The sequence below is a fragment of the Somniosus microcephalus genome, chromosome 5 (genome assembly GCF_052327205.1).
Source record: "Somniosus microcephalus isolate GS21.2 chromosome 5, FLI_Smic_1.0, whole genome shotgun sequence".
NCBI lineage: Eukaryota > Metazoa > Chordata > Chondrichthyes > Squaliformes > Somniosidae > Somniosus > Somniosus microcephalus.
Genome location: NC_140991.1, coordinates 216,855,478 through 216,876,581, shown reverse-complemented (window position 1 = coordinate 216,876,581; position 21,104 = coordinate 216,855,478). Strand labels below are relative to the sequence as shown.

General features: G+C 44.3%; 1 protein-coding gene across 7 annotated transcripts in view; it reads right to left on the bottom strand.

The window, feature by feature from the left end:
* The window catches only part of gsdmeb (gasdermin Eb), a 45,152-nt gene that overhangs the window by 2,533 nt on the left and 21,515 nt on the right, over positions 1-21,104 (bottom strand). For 6 of the 7 annotated variants that reach the window (XM_085988687.1, XM_085988685.1, XM_085988684.1 and 3 more), the window contains 7 exons: positions 19,311-19,482; positions 17,827-17,947; positions 11,144-11,326; positions 6,237-6,364; positions 3,831-4,029; positions 3,171-3,244; positions 147-1,675 (listed from right to left, as the gene is read on the bottom strand). In XM_085988687.1, the coding sequence (XP_085844813.1) occupies positions 1,415-1,675; positions 3,171-3,244; positions 3,831-4,029; positions 6,237-6,364; positions 11,144-11,326; positions 17,827-17,947; positions 19,311-19,482 (1,138 nt within the window). In that variant the 3' untranslated portion in view covers positions 147-1,414. Of the gene's footprint in view, positions 1-146; positions 1,676-3,170; positions 3,245-3,830; positions 4,030-6,236; positions 6,365-11,143; positions 11,327-17,826; positions 17,948-19,310; positions 19,483-21,104 lie in introns of those variants that run through there. The other variant, XM_085988690.1, reaches the window with a different exon arrangement.

Genomic DNA, 21,104 nt, shown 5'->3' with positions numbered 1-21,104 from the left:
GATCGCAAGTTTGGGATTCAGCGCATGCGGAAATCCCAAACTTGCGGTGGATTTCAAAGGCAATATGACGGCATACTCGGAGTGCGCTGTCATACACACCACAAAATCTGGGCCTCTTTATTTAAAGAAGGAACACACACAGCAGCGGCAATGCAGATATTTTATTAAGCACCAAATCGAAGAAGCTATCAAATGAGTCTGCTTCTGATCGGTTCATTCCATCTGGACATGCGACAGTTGAGTTTTCAGCAGTGGACATATATGTGACAAATCAGCCGAAATACTAGGATGGCATCAAGTACTGGCTCACTGCACAATCTGAAAGCAATTTTCTCTCAAAAAATTACTGTTGTAAGGAAAGTTAGTTTTCAACCTCATGAAAAAATTTGGACTTCCACTAAGTGGGAATTCTATACAAATATAAACATCAAGAACAGTTCATGTAACCGTAGATTTCATCTGTGATAGGTACTTAAAATCTTAGGATGAGGCAGGAAACTAACTGCACAAAGTACAGTACTCCAGTGACAAGTTTCAGCATGTGTCAGTTCAAAGTTAATGACCTTTAAAATTAGCATTTGATCTGGCTGATGTTAATTTTATTAAACTACATAAGTACAAAATTTAATAATTGACAAATTTTATTTTTACAAACAAATCTGAGACCTTCTAAAATGTTTAATACAAATTACAATTAGATTTTCAAACCATGAAATGTTGAGTTTAAGATATTTGTACCTACATAGACAGAAAACTGCTATTCAGTAGAAGAACTTCTTTTAAAATCCTATTAGAAATCTACACCTACTGTTAGTAGAATTGCACCTTATTCTTTAAAATCAGTCAGAAAAAGTACAATTCAGATTAGTATTTTCAACTAAAGATCATATTGGTCCAAGCTTCATTTTTCCCTCTTGGAATGTGCGAGATAGACAAGTGTTCCAGATTTTGAAATTGGAGCAAACCGCATATGGAGCTTAATACCACATGACTCTCACCTCATTTCTTGTCAGAATTCAGATTACACATTTTTTCCTCTGATAATTCACTTTTAGATAATGTGGCGTATTAACTTCTCATTTAGCTTTCACAATAAACTAATGAGCAATAACGCTAGCTCTAGCGAAGAGAAGTTTGACAGAGCTAATCCACAATTCCTGACAGCGTGCCGTTTCACACCAAACTCAACATTTCTGTACTGTAATTTTCTGCAAAATAGAATATATTAAGACTAATGGGACATGATGTATATCTCGTTCTGATATTAACTATAATTCAGGAATCTTGTGAGCTATCCATCTAGCTCATGAAATATTAATCACATCCCAGTTATCTTTACAATGTGTCAACTATCTTGAACATTACTTAAGTATTAAAACACTAAATGAGACTTGAGTATATTTTTAAACTTCATTCAAGCCTGCAGATTTGGATTGCTTCTACTCCTTTTGATTCCACTTAGGATAGCAAATCCCTGCAGAACTATGCAGAGAAGCACTGGAAGCATGCCAGGCTGTTTACCAGTTACAACGTTGATGGATGACGCTTTCCTTTCAAGGCAAACATCTGATAAAGCGAATAGCCGCTGAGCAACGTAGAAGTTGTCCTCTTCTTTTAAGAGCAGGAGGTCTGGATTATCAACAGGAAGCATTCCATCATCAGAGATGTTATTAATCTGCAAAGAGGAGATAGTCTTTCAACAAGTGACTTGTGCTTTATATAACCTGTGTGCTCTTACACAGAGCAATATGCTTAAAATCCAACTGGTAAACTGATCCTCTGCATAATCTGTTTGTATAATGCAAGAATTATAACTCTTTAGACTTCCTGGACAAGTAGCAAATGGTCAATAAATGAAAAGAAACAAAAATTCAAAAATGAGGCAGATGCACTTTACTTCAGCATTTCAATGCGCAGTGGCGTTGAAGAAGATGCCAGCCCAGCAGCTGCCTCTTCAAGAGCATTCTAATTGGTTCAGTCAGGCAATGAAATTGTTCACTTATGCAAAAAACAAAAGAGGTCCAAATCACGAGGGGATAGTATTGGTACACCCTGGGTTATGCAATCGTACAAGTAGATATAGGGCATTGAGAGTTAACTTCCATAAAAGTAAGATGTTCACAGTTTAAAAGAAGCAAGTGACACCACTGAACCAAAGGTGGCATCTATGGCATACCGGAATTTGTAACAGTGAGTTTTTAAAAATACATTCCTGGGATGTGGGCGTCACTGACAAGGCCAGCATTATTGCCCATCCCTAATTGCCCTTGAGAAGGTGGTGGTGAGCCGCCATCTTGTACCTCTGCAGTCCGTGTGGTGAAGGTACGCCCACAGTGCTGTTAGGGAGGGAGTTCCAGGACTTTCCCCAGCGACGATGAAGGAACAGTGATATTCCAAGTCAGGATGGTGTGTAACTTGGAGATGGTGCTGTTCCCATGTGCCTGCTGCCCTTGTCCTTCTAGGCGGTAGGGTTGCTGGCGAAGAAGCCTTGGTGAGTTGCTGTAGTGAATCTTGTAGATAGTACACACTGCAGCCACAGTGTGCCAGTGGTGAGGGAGTGAATGTTTAAAGTGGTGGATGGGGTGCCAATCAAGTGGGCTGCTTTGCCCTGGATGGTGTCGAGCTTCTTGAGTGTTGTTAGAGTTGCACTCATCCAGGCAATTGGAGAGTATTCCATCACTCCTGACTTGTTCCTTGTAGATGGTGGAAAGGCTTTAGGGAATCAAGAGCGGAGACACTCGCCGCAGAATACCCAGCCTCTGACCTGCTCATGTTGCCGCAGTATTTATGTGGCTGGTCCAGTTAAGTCTCTGGTCAATGGTGACCCCCCTCCCCCCCCAGGATGTTGATGGTGGGGGATTCGGTGGTGGTAATGCCATTGAGTGTCAAGGGGAGGTGGTTAGACTCTCACTTGCTGGAGATAGTCAGTGCCTGGCACTTGTGTGGTGCGAATATTATCTGCCACTTTTCAGTCCAAGCCTGAATGTTGTCCAGGTCTTGTTGCATGACAGCATGGACTGCTTCATTATCTGAGGAGTTGTGAATGCAACTGAGGAATTGAAAGGTTTATGATGCTCAAGAGAACAATGCCCTTACTGAGTCCATAATTATGAGGGGGGAAATGAAAAAAATGATGTAAACCGCACCTATCATTTGTTATGGAAACTTACCAAATAATGCAATGTTGGAAGAATTTGAATTTCACAGCAAATACCCAAGACTGCAAGACTTTCTTCAGACATACCTAAACAAATAAAAATGTACTTTAGATATAAAGTAATCCAAATACTGTTTAAGCTGTAGCTTTAAATAAATTCAAAGCTTGGTAAATTTGACAAAATAAGGTTACTTTAAGAAAATGCTATTCCTGTTAATAAAACTTTGCTTTAGTGAGTAATCCAACAAAAAATAATCTGGTTAAAAACTTAGGTGACTGGTTTAAACATTAGCATAAGATTCAAAATATTCCCATTTAAATGCAATGAAAAGTTTATCAAGAATAATACAAAGAAGCATTTAACAAAAAACCTACTTGTTCTGACAATGGACAAAGTTTAAATTGTGACAACTTACTCAATTTGAGAGTTATTATTTACATTACAGCCTCGAATTTCTGCAAAGTTCTCCTGTTCTCCCACTGTAACTTCAGCAGAGCCCCAGGAGAAACAGGGTAAATGACCATTTATGTAGTTTCTCCAGGGGTTTGGCTAATACCTTTACAGAAATTCCAGGCAAATACATTGTGCAAAACATTTACAATGAGAATATTTTTTCTTTACTGGTTAATATTTTGACAATATTCCCAGGCATGAAACTTCCTACTTTCTTACCATCTAAAGCACTGAAAAGGTAGAATGCAGCTGTAAAGAGTTCTGGTGTTGTAACATCTTTGTTTTTTGAAGAGCCATCTTCATTTGGGCACCTGTAGCCTAAAATCTGCAGTAGATCCTTGACTTTTTGGGCCTGTGTTGACTCCAGCTCTTGTAGTCCCATTAGATTTGGCTGCTCTGCTGAAGAGAGCTCATCCAACTGCAGAATACCAAACAAATAAAACTGTTGTCACACAAAGACACTTTCTGACCAGTGATATTTGGGGTGAAATGTTAACTACCTACTATAGGTACAATCATACTTACTATTTGAAACCTCACACCATCCCACCGGGAAAAATGATGGCGAGACCCTGATCAAATGGGCACACTGCAATTCACCTTCTCTCCTGCCTTCAGATGCAGCACTTTTGGGCTGAGACTTGAGGCCAGAGACAGTGACTAATTTCATTCCTCCCTCAGACCCACACCATTGCTCATGTAGTTCTCACCGGCATCAGCAAAATAGTGTACACAGCACGGTGGCATAGTGGTTAGCACTGTTGCCTCACAGCGCCAGGGACCCGGGTTCGAATCCGGCCTCGGGTGACTGTGTGTGGAGTTTGCACATTCTCCCCGTGTTTGCATGGGTTTTCTCCGGGTGCTCCGGTTTCCTCCCACAGTCCAAAGATGTGCGGGTTAGGTTGATTGGCTATGATTGGAAGAAAAAAAAAAAATTGACCCTTAGTGTTAGGGGGATTAAATACGTGGGGTTACGGGGTTAGGGTGGGATATGTGTTGGTGTAGGGGTTACGGGGATCGGGTGGGATATGTGTCGGTGCAGGCTCGATGGGCCGAAATGGCCTCTATCTGTACTGTGAGGTTTCTGTGATTCTGTGAATAGCCTGGTTCTACCTCTCCTGCAATAAACATGTGTGAAAAGCACTTCAGACATTTGCCAGCTGGTACAGGTGCTGTATGGAAGCTATTACATGTCTCCTTGCCAGCTGTGTTAATCCACTGAGCTCATGCTGAACTTAAGACAGACCAACAAGACCTCTGGAGGAGCAGGATGTTATCAACTACAGACTACCTTTCCACATGCAACTTTAGATCTATCCCCCATTTGGTGCACCCAGTAAACGATAGGCTCCAATCCTGCCTGCCCCTGCTCACTCTACAACCACCTTCTGAAAATTGACATTCCAATCCTTGTGTGGGGTTATCCATCCGCCTCTCTATCAATCTGATTGCTATGCGACCAAATGTGCACCGTGTTTCACCAAGATATTCAAATACAATGCAAATCTGCAATTAAAAAAAACCCTCACATCTGCAGGTTTAAAAAATTATCTTCAAGCCGTAACAACTCAGAGAAATGATGGCTAAGCTGTGGCAAGGGCAAGATGTGGGAAGAAATTCAGGCTTAGCTCCTTTCAAAGATTAGAGAAGGCCATCCCTCCAATAAGTAATCTAACATCCTTACAACCTTCATATAAAAATCAATGTATACCACAGTGTTACAGAAATTGAGAGCGACACCGAGGACTTCTCTCTTCAGGCCAGTTTTGAGCACATTGGTGATGAATGTTTATTGTCCGGGCTTGCCAAGTCTGAACAATAAGAATGCATACTACTCCAGATTGCAGTCTTGCTAATTATCGTTGGAGGGACCCTCCACATGTTGGAGTAGTGTAGTCACTGTACTAGGACAGTCAGCTCTCGCTCTCCTTGATGGGTCCTACCCTACTTTGTCACAGTGTAACACAAGATATACTTCACTACTTAATTTGCTAGCCTCACATAGGTTTAACTAAAATTTCATTCTTCGAGGAAATAAACAATTGTCTATATTGATGAAGGTCATTCAGCCTATCTTTATAAAAGACTAGTGCACTAAGTGATACTTTACTTCAAAGGAAGGAACATGAGGTGCTGGATAATACATTTACATTGTGATTTCCTGACAATGTTGAAGTTTCTCAGTACTGGATCATTCTGATCATTGGGATTTGGCAGGGGTAGGGGGTGGTAAGGAGAAATTCACAGGCAAAGTGTTTTGTTCCCTGTAAGTGACCAAGAGTCTCAGGCTCATCCATTTCCAGAGGTGAGGAGAAACAGAGGCACTAAATGTTACCCCACTGCTGGCTACCCCAGTATTTTGGGTGTGGTCAACTATGCAGTTAACAGTGCCCACAGATCATCCAGTACTGTACAAATGGAGAGGAGATCCATTTCATTTGCAAGCCCAACACTTGACAAACCACTTTCATTGGCATCACTGAAAAGCAATTGCTGAGATTATTTATTTCTCAGATGGATGTGGTTTGGTTCATTAGAGGAGTGTTCCACTATTCCAAACTGTTACATAAAATGATGAGGTTTACTGTAAAGAAGGACACAATTCAGCCAAAATAATTTACTTACAACATTTTCAAGAAGGGAAATCACGTCCTCATGATACAAGAATTCACAGTAAAATTTAAACAGCTGCTGGCACTTTTCCTCTGAAAGTTCAATGAATGGCTGGAGCTGTTGCTTAGCCTCTTCAATAGCTGCAACATATTAAAGATATGAATTCTGATTTCACCATCGTGTCAATGTTAAACCAGTTTACATAGAATATACGCACTCAATTCATAATTGCTTATATTTGACTATAAAGCACTTCAAATCATTGCACTGAAATGAAAAAATAATTATATAGAGAATGTTAGCATATTTAGCAAGCTCATTGCTAATCAAAAAAATGCATTATACAAGGATCTGTGTGGTATCCTTTGTGCACTTAATATACAGACAATTACATAGGAATTAAAATAGACACCACAAAGAGCAGGCATTAGCCTCCTGTTTTTCATAATCGGACTGCTCAAAATTTATCACGGGTATCCTCAGCAGAAGCAAATGGACTTCTGAATCAAATGGTCGGTAGCATAAAATGCAATAGAGTACAAACTCCTGTTTGCAGTAAAAACAAATGACATCTAACAACTAGATATGATCCATAATACAATATATACGAGGAGATCCTAAAATATTATAGGCTCTCCAGCTTCGTTAAAATGACTAATGCTTGATGCCTGCGTAGGCACAGATAAATTCCAATTTATGGTTATCGCACTGCTTCACTCCTTCGAAGCCCTCAGTATTTTATAACTATCTGCTACTAAAGCAACTATTAAACCAGGAGTTAATGTATAAACTCAACTGCACGTTTTATATCAATAAACTTTGCCGAGAAACATTAATTCTTGAATCAGGATTTATATTAACTGGCTAAAAAAAAATCTAATTTAAAAATCATTGTTCCACAGCCCATCAATTGGACTGGTTTGTTGAATTAATTAAATTAAAAGAACACTAAGCAAAATCTAGAGTCTAGATTTGCATCCCGATAGCATGCTTACTGATCCTTTTTTGAGAGAATCTTGGGCCCAGCTACCACCAGGTAAATACTTTCCCCTTGGCACAAATGCGGGAGTGAATCAATTACTGCCACAGAGACAGAATTCCTAAGTTATCCTATGGTCTTCTATTTTTGACATGCGAGCAGAGGCGAGGCCAAGTAGGTATTGGCTTTATTTCCAAACCACATCACCAACCTTTTGATTTTTTTTTTTTTTTTTTTAAAAACAGTTCATGGCCTCCACAAGGCAGAGCTGCTTTAATTGCATTTACAAGACAGAAATCCACAACATAGAACTTTTTCATGTTACCATCTGGATGCCAATTAGCCTTTCAGTCAGTTTTTGTTCTCTTAGGGTCCATGCTGCCCAAAATTCTGCCAGAAATCAATTGATAATTTTCCACTAATGTCAGTTTTAATACAATGGTAAGTGGGCACATTTTCTGTATTCTGTAACCTGGTACTGTCCTCCCAGAAAAAAATAATCCCGGATCAACTTGCTATTGTTTTAAGTTGGATTTCATAGTTATATTTTATGTGCTGAAAATTGAAAGCCAGAGAACTGGGAAACAATTTATGGTTGAATTGGAAATACTGCAAGATAGCAATGGCTGGGAAGTGCTTTGTTACACTGTAACGCAAGTCATAATTATGCTACAGATATTCAAAATCCTAAGGGGTATAGGCAGATCAACATAAATATTGTGTAACAGTTACAGATTCTACAATAGGGGATATCTAAATTAGAAGAGGGAGGGTGAAAAGACAGTATAGATTTTAACTATTTTACAGAGAGAGTGATGCATGTATGGAATGAACACATTTTATAAATGGAAATCTGTATGTAAACATTTATTGTGACTAATTCTATGTAAACAGTAGCCTGTTACACAGTAGTTGCAGGCCTGTTTTGTGGCCCGAATCACCCAACTTCCTATTGTCCATTTTGATGTTCTTTTATATTAATATTTACTGCATGCAGTTTTACCTACAATTTAAAAAAACCTTAGGCCCGATTTTGTGGATTGTGTGGGAAATGGTCGGATTCCCTGAATGTGGGGTTCTGACACAAAAAAAAATGGGTCAGCCAGCTGCACGCAATTTTCCCTCAAGTGGCCAATTAATTTCCAGCGTGTGGGCAGCCTTGCTAATTGTCCATTTCCAGTCAGGAAGCCCCACAGTATGATGTCATCATTCGTGGTGCTTTCAAGGTCCACAGCAAGCATTGCTTCCTCTGTTGGCTTCCAAACGAACCATACAGGATGGCAGAGGAGCCTGCAGCAGCTGTGGCCAGTGCCAGACCCCGGGCTGCCTCCAAATTCGACTGCAGGCATTATTGGATGGGGTTAGGGCCCACAGGGAGGTCCTCTTCCCTAGGTCAGGCAGGAAGAGGCCTCCCACTGAGACCAAGGCTGCATGGATGCAGGTGTCAGCAGATGTCAACTCGAATGTGCATGTAACCTTGGCATCACATCTCTAACTCCTTCCTCTACTCCCCCACAGGACCATCCAGAGCCCCCGTCCCCACTGTGGAGGAGGAAGAGGCTGTGCAGCCAGACTCCTGAGGAAGCTCCAACCTCTGAGGGCGCAGCGTCAGCAGAAGTAAGCGCACCCAGCACCAGCGCAGACACTCACACTTCGGAGGGACCTTCGGGACATAAAGTAGTGTTGTCACCTGGTGTTTCACAGCTCACAAGTGAGCCTCAGCAGATTCTGGAGACAGGGACAGCAGTGGAGAGTCCTCGTTGGAGGGCGCAGGACTCGCCAGCTCAGCTCAGCTGCGCTGCATGTCGACCCTCTGCCTCTGGGTCCATCCGCAAAAGAGGTGATGGATCTCCATGCACAGATGCAGGAGTCTCTGGCAGGTTTTGTCTCCAGGGTCGCTGCGAGTGTGGAGCGAATGGAGGAGTCCATAGCGACCATGAGCAGAGCCTTTGTGGAGTCACTGCCGCAGGAACGCATCACCATGGAAAGGTTGGCAACCTCCATGGAGGAGATAACTCGCCAGGGTACGGAAAACATGGTAAGTGCTCATAAGAGAATGACATCTCGAGGAGCGTTGGCCATCTATTGAACAGAGAAACCAGACCTTCATGGAAGTCCTTCTGAGTAGGACTGCCAGTGCAGATACGGGTCCCCATGGCCCCCTAAAGCGCAGCAAGGTGCTTTCAAGCCACTTCCAAGCGCTGGCCCCTTCTGGCCTATGCAGCTTCAGGTGAGTGAGCAGCAGCCTGGTGCTCATCCTGCTGTTCCTGGTTCTGCTGCTGCCGCCTCTGCTGCTGGAGATCCTCTAATGGCAAGAAGGGAAGGAAAAAAAGGCGTCCCATGCTTCTGGTAGATGCCTCCGCTGAGGAAGCGCTGAGTGAGGGTGGCGAGAGGGGCTTCCCAGGAGCTCACATTGGAGAAGTGTGTGAGGCTCCAACCTTCCACCACAGCTGTGCCTAGGCCTTGAAGAAGTAGCCCCAAGCCTGCAACAAGGTCCTTCAACATACAAATGCTGTCCCTTTAAATCGCAGCTTTCCCGAATGACCTGCAGCTGAGAGCAAGCAAGCCGGCAAGCTTCACACCAGGTTTCATCAGCGGGGTTCCCCGCAGGCGTGTTTAGCGTGGGGAACCCCTGAAAATTGCAAGGGCACCCTAAAATGGCATTAAACATGCCAATAATTGGTGATCAAGGTCCCAACGGCCAGTCCCGCCAGCAGCGGGCGGGACTGAATTGGCTCGCGGGGAAACGGCGATCCGAAAGTCGGACGGGGCGGGGAATCAGGCGGGGGGGGGGGGGGGGGGGGGCGCGACCCCCTATTTCGGCGATTTTTGGCCCCCGCCCGCCTGAAAAGCCGCCCAATGGCTGGCAGAAAATCGGGGCCCTAGTCTTTGCCACAGGCCTTATGTATTGGTCTGGCCTGTATGTGCTTGCTGCTGGCAACTTGTCCTCAAATTATTTTTTTATTATTATGGTCTCATCCTCATTGACTGAAAATTAAGCTACCAGCTATGCACAAACAGTAAAGATGAGGGGCCAGAAAAAAAAAGATTGGGGAACAAGTTGACAGCAATAGCCACACACAGTCTGAGCTGATAAACAGCAGGTCCACAGCAAATATCAGCCAGAAAAAAAATGGGATGGTCTGCCCTTCGGCCCTCAAAACATCCAATGGTGACGGCAAAAGGAAAAGGATGAGCAGACAAAAATAAGGGATGTTGGGGAAAGGCGAGCAATTGGGAAGGCTCGGGGATTCGAGATACCAATACGCACAGATCGACAAAGAGGGGCAGTAAAGTGGATATGTCTAAGGGAGCAATACACAATGAAGGCAGAGTTTCACTCAGGGCAAAGGAGACGGTAGAATGTGATGTGACATGGAGGCACATCACCAACTGGTGCAGCTGAAAAACTGTCAGAAGAATGGGAAGAAATGGAAAAGGGTAATGTACAAAATGCAGAGCACCCAAAAGCAGAAATAAGAAAGTGGTGAGAAGAAACAGGAAGTACTGAAAGACAGGGCAAACGAGAAAGAACACAGCCAAGGCAAACAAGGGGAAACTATTGGAGGCAAAACACAAGAAAAGTGAACAGGGATAACAACATGATGCAACAGTTAGACAACTAGTCGAAGCGCAATAGCCCACATTCTTCCCCCAGCCATGGGAGCACAGAAACAGATAAAGGGTACAATAGACAAACAAAAATAAAAGCAAAATATCAGCCTGATAACTACAAAACATAAAAAGGCAACAGCAATACCATTTGGAACAATGCAGACAAGGCACAGATATAGCTGCAATTTACCACAGAAAATTCACTAGCATCTTTAAAAAGGGCAAGCTGAATTTGACAAATGTTGCCACTGACAGAAAGCTCTGCGGTACAACACCTAGTCAGACAACTATTTGAAATTACCGTCAAACAATGGTGTTCATTTACCTGGTTTTAAAATGCTTAGAGAAGTTTCACTGGGGACATCTGTCTTAACTGCACACATCTGGCTTTTATTTGCTCCATCAACACAGGTTAAAGAGGAGCACAATGTGCTGGCATAATCTTTTTTATTTTTGCCTAGCAGGACTTTATCAAAGCCTCCACATTTTTCAGAAAGCAGGCATAACTCTGAAAAATAAAACAAAAATTAGTAACAGTTACATCAGCATCAAAACTATCTAGGCTACAACAGCACTATTAATGAGAAAATTGCAATAGCCAATTAACAGCACTGGAAATTATTAAAATCAGACTACAAACAATTAAGATAATGTATATTTATGAGCTACATGCCGATTCCAGTGATTAGCTGTATGTTCAAGCCCAACTGAAAACAGACTTGAATGCAACTGGGTGTCAACTCATCCCCAATGCTACACTTTACATCCCTACTTATCCTTTAACCTGTTGATTTAGCGGGAATGAATCTTGTTTTTTTTGGGGAGGGGGTTTTTATTCGCTTATGGGATGTGGGCGTCGCTGCCAAGGCCAGCATTTATTGCCCATCCCTAATTGCCCTTGAGAAGGTGGTGGTGAGCTGCCTTCTTGAACCACTGCAGTCCATGTGGTGAAGGTACTCCCACAGTGCTGTTAGGTAGTGAGTTCCAGGATTTTTACCCAGCAACCATGAAGGAACGGCAATATAATTCCAAGTCAGGATGGTGTGTAACTTGGAGGGGAACTTGCAGGTGGTTGTGTTCCCATGCGCCTGCTGCCCTTGTCCTTCTAGGTGGAAGAGGTCGCGGGTTTGGGAGGTGCTGCCGAAGAAGCCTTGGCGAGCTGCTGCAATGCATCTTGTAGATGGTACACACTGCAGACATGGTGCGCCGGTGGTGGAGGGAGTAAATGTTTAAGGTGGTGGATGGGGTGCCAATCAAGCGGTCTGCTTTGTCCTGGATGGTGTCGAGCTTCTTGAGTGTTGTTGGAGCTGCACTCATCCAGGCAAGTGGAGAGCATTCCATCACACTCCTTACTTGTGCCTTGTAGATGGTGGAAAGGCTTTGGGGAGTCAGGATGTGAGACACTCGCCACAGAATACCTAGCCTCTGACCCCCAGGATGTTGATAGTGGGGGATTTGTCAATAGGCCATTGAATGTCAAGGGGAGGTGATTAGATTCTCGCTTGTTGGAGATAGTCATTGCCTGGCACTTCTGTGGCACGAATGTTACCTGCCACTTATCAGCCCAAGCCTGAACGTCGTCCGGGTCTTGTTGCATGCGAGCATGGACTGCTTCATTATCTGAGGAGTTGTGAATGGTGCTGAACACTGTGCAGTCATCAGCGAACATCCCCATTTCTGACCGTATGTTGGAGGGAAGGTCATTGATGAAGTAGCTGAAGATGGTTGGGCCTAGGACACTGCCCTGAGGAACTCCTGCAGCGATGTCCTGGGGCTGTGATGATTGACCTTCAACCACCAAAACCATCTTCCTTTGTGCTAGGTATGACTCCAGCCAGTGGAGAGTTTTCCACCCGATTCCCATTGACTTCAGTTTTACTAAGGCTCCTTGATGACAGACTCGGTCAAATGGTACTTGCAAAATTAATGGGACTAAGAGTCGATAAATCTCAAGGACCGGATGACCTATATCCTAGGGTTTTGAAAGAGGTGGCCATTGGGATAGTGGACGCATTGGTTGTCATCTTCCAAAATGCTATAGATTCTGGAACTACAGACCTGTTAGCCTCACATCAGTAGTTGGGAAAATGCTGTAATCTATTATAAAGGATGCAATACCTGGGCCCTTAGAAACTAATAATAAGATTGAGTTAGGGTTTGGGGCAATCCTGTTTAACAAACCTATTGGAGTTCTTTGATGTAACTAGTGGAGTAGACAAAGGGGAACCGGTAGATGTGGTGTATCTGGATTTTCAGAGGGCCTTTGATAAGGTCCCACACAAGAGGTTGGTGAACAAATTTAGGGCACATGGAATTGGGGGTAATATACTAGCATTGATTGAGAATTGGTTACCAGACAGAAAACAAAGAGTAGGGATAAACAGGTCTTTTTCAGGATGGCAGGCTGTGACTAGTGGGATACCGCATGGATCGGTGCTTGAGCCCCAGCTATTCACAATCTATATCAATGATTTGGATGAGGGGACTAAATGTAACATTTCCAAATTTGCTGATGACACAAAGCTAGGTGGCAGTGTCAGTTGCAAAGAGGCTTCAAGGGGATCTTGAGAGGCTCAGTGAGTGGGCGAGAACATGGCAGATGGAATATAACGTGGATAAATGTGAAGTTATCCACTTTGGTAGAAAAAACAGAAAGGCAGAGTATTTCCGAAGTGGTGAAAGATTGGGGAAGGCAGATGCTCAAAGGGACCTGGGTGTCCTTGTACATGAGTCACTGAAAGTGAATGTTCAGGTGCAGCAAGCCATTAGGAAGGTAAATGGTATGCTGGCCTTCATTACAAGAGGATTTGAGTACAGGAGTAAAGAAGTCTTACTCCAATCATATAGGGCCTTGGTGAGACCACACCTGGAGTACAGTGTACAATTTTGGTCTCCTTACCTAAGGAAGGATATACTTGCCATAGAGGGAGTGCAACGAAGGTTCACGAGATTGATTCCTGGGATGGCAGGACTGTCGTATGAGAAGAGACTGAGTAAACTAGGCCTGTATTCTCTTGAATTCAGAAGAATGAGAGGGGATCTCATTGAAGCATACAAAATTATTGATAGGGTGGATGCTGGGAGAATGTTTCCCCTGGCTGGGGAGTCTAGAACCAGGGGCCTCAGAATAATGGGTAGGCCATTCAGGACTGAAATGAGAAGAAATTTCTTCACAGAGGGTGGTGAATCTTTGGAATTTTCTACCCAAGAGGGTTGTGGAGGCTCAGTCATTGGGTATATTCAAAACAGAAGTCGCTAGATTTCTGACTAGCAAGGACATCAAGGGATATGGCGATAGCGCCGGTGAATGGAGTTGAGGCAGAAGATCAGCCGTGATCTCAATGAATGGCGGAGCAGGCTCGAATGGCCTACTCCTGCTCATATTTCTTATGTTCTTAAAAACCCATCTGTTTCACTAATGTCCTTTAGGGAAGGAAACCTGCCGTCCTTACCTGGTCTGGCCTATATGTGACTCCAGACCCACAGCAATGTGGTTGACACTTAACTGCCCTCTGAAATGGCCTAGCAAGTCACTCAGTTGTAACTAACCACTACGAAACAAAATAAGAATGAAACTGGATGGACTACCCAGCATCGACCTCGGCACCGGCTACGGACACGGCAACGGCACACCCAGCCCAGTCGACCCTGTAAAGTCCTCCTCAACAAAATCTGGGGACTTGTGCCAAAATTGGGAGAGCTGTCCCACAGACTAGTCAAGCAACAGCCTGACAGTCATACTCACAGAATCATACCTTTCAGCCAATGTCACAAACTCCTTCATCACCATAGAAACATGGAAGGAGTGGGCCATTCGGCACCTCGAGCCTGCTCTGCCATTCAATGAGATCATGGCTGATCATCCAAATTCAGTACCCTGTCCCTGCCTTCTCCCCATATCCCTTGATCCCTTTAGCCTTAAGAAATATATCTAACTCCTTCTTGAATATATTTAATGAATTGGCCTCCACTGCCTTCTATGGTAGAGAATTCCACAGGTTCACCACTCTCTGGGTGAAGAAATTCCTCATCTCAGTCCTAAATGGCTTACCCCTTATCCTTAGACTGTGACCCCTGGTTCTGGACACCCCGGCCATCGGGAACATCCTTCCTGCATCTAGTCTGTCCAGGCCTGACAGAATTTTATAGGTTTCGATGAGATCCCCTCTCAATCTTCTAAACTCCAGTGAGTACAAGCCCAATCGACCCAATCTCTCCTCGTACGTCATTCCTGCCATCCCAGGTATTAGTCTGGTAAATCATCACTGCACTCCTTCCATGGCAAGAACATCCTTCCTCAGGTAAGGCGACCAAAACTGCACACAATACTCAAGGTGTGGTCTCACCAAGGCCCCGTACAACTGCAGCAAGACATCCTTGTTCCTGTACTCGAACCCTCTTGCCACGAAGGCCAACATACCATCTGCCTTCTTAACCGCCTGCTGCACCTGCATGCTTACCTTCAGCGACTGGTGCACAAGAACACCCAGGTCTCTCTGCACTTCTCCTTCTCCCAATCTATTGCCATTCAAATAATAATCTGCCTTCCTGTTCTTGCCACCAAAGTGGATAACCTCACATTTATCCACATTATAGTGCATTTGCCATGTTTCTGCCCAATCACCCAACCTGTCCAAATCGTACTGGAGTTTCACAACATCCGCCTCACAGCATACCCTCCCACCCAGCTTTGTGTCGTCTGCAAATTTGGAGATACTACAGCCAATTCCCTCATCCAGATCATTAATATATATTGTGAACAGCTGGGGTCCTAGGACCGATCGTCTGTCCCACCAGCAGGACAGACCCACCAGGGGTGGCAGCACAGTGGTATGTCCTCAACATTGACTCCGGACATGGGCAAGGAAACCTCCTGCTGATTACCACCTACCGCCCTCCCTCAGCTGATGAATCGGTACTCCTCCATGTTGAACACCACTTGGAAGAAGCACTAAGAGTAGCAAGGGCACAGAATGTACTTTGGGTGGGGGACTTCAATGGCTCGGTAGCACCACTACTGACCGAGCTGGCCGAGTCCTGAAGGACATAACTGCCAGTCTGGGCCTGCGACAGGTGGTGAGAGAACCAACACGAGGGAAAAACCTACTTGACCTCGTCCTCACCAATCTACCTGTCACAGATGCATCTGTCCATGACAGTATTGGTAGCAGTGACCACCGCACAAGTCATTGTATTTTCACTAATGTCTTTATAAACTTTCTACTTTAAAAAAATCTGTAAACCTCCCAACCATTCTGCTCGAATTAACTTTTAAAATTAATTTTACATTCCCTGAGGCTACTCTTTTAAAGCACTCTCAAACATGCAAAAGGGTGAGAAAACAGGACAATGGTTTAATATTAAGTGACAGACCAGTAATGGGATCAAAATTTTGCAGCACAGAAATAAGCTCTTTGCCAATAAAGTCAGTGCTGGCATTTTTCCTCCCACGAGCCACCTAGTTTAATCCCACTTTTCTTCTTGCTCTTCATACTCATCACGATTTCTCTTTTTCAAGAAACAGTCTAATTCCCTTTTAAAAGTCTTTATGGAATCGGCTTCAACAATGGCAGAGAATTCCACATTCTAACCATCCTTTGTGCAATTCTTTTTGTGACTAGTTTATGTTCCCTCATTACTATTTCACTTGACCAATGCAAACACTATATACCATACTAGCTGGGGAGCCCCGCATTGCGAGGGCAATTTTGGGGCGTTTGGTCTCCCTGCCCCTGTGTGTCCCCCCTCTCCCTGTCATGTCCTCTCCCTGCCTCCCCTCCCCTCCCTCCCTCCCCTCTCTCCCTCCCTCCCCTCTCTCCCTCTCCCCCCTCCCCTCCCCCGCTCCCCTCTTTCCCTCTCTCCGGACCCTCCCCCTGCCTAGCGCCTGAGGTCCGGTGCCGTTGCTGAGGTCCCCCGCGTATCGCGCGGCTGATGGACGGCCGCTGCGGGCGGGCGGGCGGCGCATGCGCGGTGAGTGCGGGCGGCGCATGCGCGGTGAGTGCGGGCGGCGCATGCGCGGTGAGTGCGGGCGGCGCATGCGCGGTGAGTGCGGGCGGCGCATGCGCGGTGAGTGCGGGCGGCGCATGCGCGGTGAGTGCGGGCGGCGCATGCGCGGTGAGTGCGAGTGGCCCGCGGGAGCCGGCAAGGCCGTTAGCGAGCGGGAAACTTCGGGCGGCGCGCCCGCGCTCCGTCCGCGACACCTGAGAGGGGGAAGTAGAGAGAGACAGAGAGGGAAGAGGAGAAGGAGAGAGAGGGAAGAGGAGAGAGGGAAGAGGAGAAGGAGAGGGAAGAGGAGGAGAGAGTGAGAGGGAAGAAAGAGAGAGAGAGAGAGAGAGAAATTTTTTCAGCTTCAGGCCCCGAGTCCCCCCTGCGCGAGGGTGAGGAGGAGGGGGGGGGGGGGTTGCTAAACACAATATAAAACTCAAATAAATTGTTAATTAATTGCCTAACACATAATTGAAATATTTACCTTAGTTCCCTAACACACAGAAAGTGTGGGGGAAAAATCGTGGAAAATCAAGATGGCGGCCACTCACCTCGGTTCAGAAGGATAAGGCCCGCCCACACACGCACCGATTGGTCGACCGGTCAGGTCACCGAAGCGTAGGATTGGTCAATCGTCGAGTCACTCGACACTCAACTGTAGGAAGACCTCGACGTCACACGGTCGCTAATGAGATGCTAATGAGCGGAACGCTGAACGTTTTTGGGATACCGCGGGCGGGATTTTTGTCCGGCCGAAACGTAAATACGCCTATGACCGGTCCGGAATCGCAAGCTTTCTTTTGAGGCGACGTGCGCGTCGGTACGCTCTGTAACTTCCAAACGTGTAGAGACCAGGCGGACAGACAGACAGACATCGGGACAGACAGAAGAGCCGCTTTATATATATAGATGTACTTTCTAATGTCAGAGATTGGAAGCACAATCGGCTGTTCGAAAATGAAACTACCAGCTTATACCTGACCTATTATATTATTTGGCTTAAGTGTTAAGTCCGATGCATACCAAACTGCCCATTCTGGTTTATAAAAAGCTCTGTGACACTGTATGCAATAACAGTGCAAGGTGGGATCTCCAACACAATATCAGTATCCTTGGATATAGTACCATCATCGGTAGCTGAAACCTACAAAACAAAACCAGTTTAGAAAAATGTTCTAATTATCACATATCAGAGACTGCAAGGTTGTTTGACAGAATACTAATGTTTAGAAGTACACTGCAAGATTGGTGCTCACAAACAATAATTTGAAATCCCCTGTATTTCTTGCAATTTGGAATCTTGCTAATGTTTGTGTGCCTGGCTTCCTTGTTTGGATTTCAGGTGCATTATTGGAGTGTTAGTGTCATATTGCATCTTCTGCTACAACTTCCTCCCTCAACCAACAGCAACAGACCCACACTGAGGCTTCTCCCTGGCTAAATGGGACCAGTTTCAGTCCTTTCTGTGTGCCGAGTTAAAGGATTTTGTTTGGGGCAGCAATGAGGCGCAACAATTTCCCTCACTGTCCTGGGGGGGGAGGGAATATCAGGTTGGGGTGAGGAAAAGGAGAAAAAAAAGCCATGCCTCCTGATTACTATCTAGTGAATCTTGCTGAAAAGTTCATATACGGGGATGGTAATTCAGCTGTGGAGATTGATACTTCAATGGTGTGCAGGAATGGCTGCATGGTGAAGTACCAGAAGGCAGCAAGTGTCTGTGGAACAATAGCTGGCATGACAACTTTCAGAAGAGCTGGGGGGGGGGGGGGGGGCGGGGAGAGCTGGGGCAAGAGAGAGTTGGAAGCGATATACTCCCAATAACTGTGTGGATATACACAAACATTTTCCTCTCAGCTGCTCTGTGGCTTTTACTGATTGGTCTCTTGAAGGGAATATGGGCAACATTGCATATGGCAGATCTACAAAGTTACTGTACAATTATTCTTGTATCAAGGGGTAGTACTGTCTTAACTAACAAGGGGAGTCCAAGTAGCACACTTTAAAAAAAAATAAAACCACAATCCAATAGGTCTACTATTCCCAACAGCTTTATTTAATGCTACTCCTCTTTGTATATAAGTGACCTCCTTTGTTGTGTGTGTTTTTTGAGGCCATTTCCTCTCCAGGGACCAGATGTAATTTTTGTACACTGATGTAAGAAAGCAGAGGAAGTGCTTCCACATAGTTTAGTATCTAGCTTTTAGGCCATGGCACGCAAAAAGGAGCAACATATCTACACCGCCAGAAAAATAAATAGAAATGCCCTACAGCTGTAGCACTATTTTATATCAGTTACATCTTGTTGAGCCAGCCCATTACATCACTTACTAATGTTTTCCACTGTTTTAATGAATTTGTAAATACATTTCCAAACAGGTTGCTTAGAGATCTGTTACAATTAATGCAAAGTAAAATATGGGACAAGTTCCCAAGATCCATGCTATATATAGCGAAAATGTTATGGCAGCTACAATGAAAAAAAACTTGTTTGGAGTCAATATACGCACCTTCAGAATTTTTGTTTTCAGCCCCAATGTGCCACCACACTTTTCTTCAATCTGCAAGTGTTCAGAAATAGAGCACTTTTGGGATGTGATAATTTTTTCATTTACTACACACAAAATTTCATTCCTTTTTTCACAAGTTTGCTGGACAAAAGAGTGGTCCAAATGTATAGCCCTAGAAAAGGAAGCAAGTAGATGAGGTGACTGTTTGACCCTTTCATCATCACAAACCTTTATTATAGGTATGACCAAACATCATCAGGATGCCATTAATCTATTGGGTGTTCTGGAAAGTGGTTACTTATTGCAGTGGGCTCATCTAAGTAAACAATTAAGGTATAACTATTGCATTTATGGCTAACTACTGAAAGTTTTTATCCTAGATTACATAACGCCCAATGTAGTCGGCTAGGGGACAGACTAGCAAAACAACAGCAAGAACTGGCAATTATATATAGCACCTTTCACAGCCTCAGGACGTCTCAAAAGTGCTTTACAGCCAATGAAGTCCTTTTGAAGTGTAGTCACTGCTGTAATGTTGGAAGCGTGGCAGCCAATTTGCGCACAGCAAGCTCCCACAAACAGCAATGAAATAAATGACCAGATCATCTGTTTTTAGGTGCTGCTTGAGGGATAAGTATTGGCCAGGACACTGGGAGAACTCCCTTGCACTTCTTTGAATAGTGCCGTGTGATCTTTTACGTCCACGTGAGGGGGCAGACGGGACCTCGGTTTAAAGTCTCATTCGAAAGATGGCACCTCCAACAGCGTAGAACTCTTTCAGTGCTGCACTGAAGTGCTAGCCTAGATTATGTGATCAAGTCTCTGAAATGGGGCATAAACCCATGACCTTCTGAATCAAGAGGTGAGAATGCTACCACCGAGCCCACAGCTGGCACATAAGACAAAACTTCATGGAACTCGACGACAAACAGTCTTCAGAATCTAGAAAAACATAAGAATCTGCAGATACACCCGGCTCTTGTTCATTTAATAATTTCTTTGAAGAAGGAAAGCAGATAAATTTTAAAGACATTACTAAACTAAAATGCAATAGACTAACTAACGCATATCTTTAGGACCAGTCTGTGGCTGTGTTACATTTCTGGATTTTTTTGACCAAGTTGAGTGTTCCCAAGTTTAAAAAAGGAGGCACCCAGACAAAAGCTGGTGAATACGCCAATCAGAAGTTGTTTCTCCCAGAGGCTAAACCACAAGTGATTCATTGGTATGTCTGGGTTTTCGGGAAGACACCCCTCATTGTGTTAGAAAATCCTTTGATGCTACTGGTCTGTGAGAGGGAGATTTTTTGACACAGATTGAGGCGCTTAGGAATAGAACACAAACAAAAAGAAGCATTGGACTTTTGGAAATAAGAGGTTGCACAGGCAGGCACACAGCCTGTGGCTGTGAAAAACATGGGAGTGCAGGGAGAGTGGTTCTACCCTGGGCTGTTGGACAGGATGTAGAAGGATTATTTAATTTAAATTAAGTAAGTCTACCCAATGATGTGGGGATAACATTACGTGTTCTTTATTTTGTAATATTTTGGAAATGTAAGTTGTACCACTTGAACTAAGCGACTCTAATCTTGCATATATGCACGCAGTACATTCTACGATTGAAACCAAGCTTCACATCATATAGTGTTAACTCTCCACCTTCGGAGAGATTGAAGAGATAAACATGCGAAAGAACATGCACTCCAGATCACAAGGGGTTGCGAGTGTTATATCTCTGGGTTATGTTATTGTACAAGTAGATATGGGGGTGCGGGGGGGGGGTGCGAGTCAATTC